Source organism: Penaeus vannamei, chromosome 30, assembly GCF_042767895.1.
Source record: "Penaeus vannamei isolate JL-2024 chromosome 30, ASM4276789v1, whole genome shotgun sequence".
NCBI lineage: Eukaryota > Metazoa > Arthropoda > Malacostraca > Decapoda > Penaeidae > Penaeus > Penaeus vannamei.
In genome coordinates this window covers 27934046-27936545 of record NC_091578.1, presented here as the reverse complement: position 1 = coordinate 27936545, position 2500 = coordinate 27934046, and the positions used below count along the sequence as shown (strand labels likewise).

The following is a 2500-nucleotide window of genomic DNA, read 5'->3' as shown; positions in this document are numbered from 1 at the left end:
ATGAATAACGAAAATCATTGTTGCTTTAGCATTATCAAATGGCAATGAAATTATTGGGATGAAACTATTATAATAGAAAAAAAATATATCATTGATTTTTAAAAGTCATTTTCCATATCGCATTTCTTACGAAGAGACACGTAACTAAAAAAATGTGAAAACAAGTCCAAATATTGCAAATAATAATAATTATAATAATAATGATGATGATGATGATAACGATTATAATAATAATGATAAGAAGTGAATGATAATGATAACAATAATGATGATAATGATAATAACAATAATACCAACGACAACAACAATAATAATAATGATAATAATAATAACAATAATAATGATAATAATAATAATAATAATAATAATAATAATAATAATAATAATAATAATAATAATAATAATAATAATAATAATAATAATAATAATAATAATAATAATAACAATAATAATAATAATAATAATAATAATAATAATAATAATAATAATAATAATAACAATAATAATAATAATAATAATAATAATAATAATAATAATAATAATAATAATATTAATAATAATAATAATTACAATAATAATAGTAACAATAATAATTATAATTATGATAATGACAATAATAACAAAAAGAAAATTCTAAAGAAACCCATGAATGAAATTCAGAAGTGAAATCTTTTTCACCTTTTAAAAATTAAGTTGAAGAAAAAAGGTGATTAAGAGGAAGAAGAAGAAGAAAGAAGAAAAGAAAGAAAACGAAAAAGATGATGATAAAGAAGACGAGGCTGAGGATGAAGAAGAAGACGAAAGAAAAAGAAAGAGAAGAACAAAAAGGAAAGAAAAAACAAAAAAAAACAAAAATACAAAAACAAAAAAGAAAAATTCCAATCCTCGGAAATCAGAATCAAAATCAAAATCAGAAAAAAAACACGAAAAGCTTTCTCGCCTCTCAAGGAAATCACAGCTGTTCTTAACACCTTCCGGAGTGCAGACGACGCACCGCCGCAGCAGCCTCCAACTCGAGTGAATGTAGTTGTTTTTGTTGCCATTTTTTTGTTGTTGTTGTTGTTGGATATACACTAGACGAGCAGGTACTCATCCGTATATATATATATGTAGACCTGTGTGTCTGTCTGTGTCTGTATTTGATTGTTCGTTTGTATCTGTTTGTCTGTCTGTTTGTATGTTTGTTTCTGTCTATTTGCCTGTCTGTTTGTCTGTCTCTCTATATATTTACTTGTCTATTCATTTATATATCTATCTGTATGTATATATATATAACTGTCTGTAGGCCTTCATATTTATATATGTAACTATGAATGCACATATGTAAATGTATGTAGATGTGTATGTTTAATATATGTATGTAAATATATAGAGAGATATGCTAATACTTACGCGTACGTATGGCCATATAAATTGCACCTAATTGTTTTTCGAACGCGAATCTTAAAAATATGAAGTATTATCTAACCTCTATTGCAATATTCGATAAGTAATAAGTATATCTCATCTCTGTTTTTTAATTAATGTGAAAAATAGAGTAAGCAATTAGTAAAAGGAAAAACGCCCTTTAATTTTTTTCTCGACCAATTTCCGACGCAGTATGTTGTGCTTAAACAGGTATATCCACTGTTAACCTTTAGACGAGCCATCTCTTCTCTTTGTAATCTCCTTTTTTCCCTGTTTCATTTTTCTACGACGACGAAAGACAAAAGCAGTAGAATAAAATTGCGAGAGACGAAAAGAAACAGCATTTTCGGACGTAGCGAGAACTACCCTTTCTCCGAGAGCCGTTGTTGGTGTCTTTTCGTTAGGCCTTGTGTCCACATCGGCAAGGGACGGCGGTGTATGCTCAAGGACGGCAGCTTTCGCCCGGTATATAAGCCGCGGCTGACACTGGTTTGAGGTACTCTGTCTTGTACAGGCTTAGAAGAAGCATCATCTATACGGCATCATGCGTTCCCTTGTGAGTAGTTTGGCTTTTTTTCTTGGTCTCTGGTCACTTTTTTACTCGGATTTCTTTTTCCAAAGATGCGCTTTCTTGTACGCTTGTTTTGATGGCGTTTACTTTTCATAGTTTATCAGTTCGCGGTGATTTGTCAGCGTCGCTCTCCGTGCACGATCTCATGACTCGGTTCCTCCCTCCTGCAGGTGCTCGTGAGTGTAGTCCTGGGCGTGGCCCTCGGCGCCCCCCAAGGATTTCCTCTTGACACTCCTGAAGTATCGGCGGCGCGACAGGCCTTCATCGCGGAGTACAACCGCCTCGCCGAGCTCGCCGCGGCGGCACCCGACATCCACATCTACCACGAGGACCCCCGCGACCGCCTCCAGCGCCTGAAGACCACCGCCCCCCTCGCGCCCACCCACGGCGCCCCCGCCTTCAACGACTACTCCTTCTCCGCCAGCCTCGGCAACAACCAGCAGTTCGTCCCCGGACCCAACACCTTCCCCGCCGGCCACCTCGCCGGCCACCTCGCCGGCCACCAGGCCCCTGCCCAGCCCG

The 2500-nt window shown here is 35.8% G+C and overlaps 1 protein-coding gene across 1 annotated transcript in view; it reads left to right on the top strand.

Moving 5' to 3' along the window:
* The first annotated feature begins 1807 nt into the window (after nt 1–1807).
* The window catches only part of LOC113824048 (uncharacterized), a 1066-nt gene continuing 373 nt past the window's right edge, over nt 1808–2500 (top strand). The window contains exons 1-2 of the mRNA XM_027376790.2: nt 1808–1963; nt 2149–2500. The exon at nt 2149–2500 is cut by the window's right edge and continues 373 nt beyond it. Of these exons, the coding sequence (XP_027232591.2) occupies nt 1952–1963; nt 2149–2500 (364 nt within the window). The 5' untranslated portion in view covers nt 1808–1951. The remainder of the gene's footprint in view (nt 1964–2148) is intronic.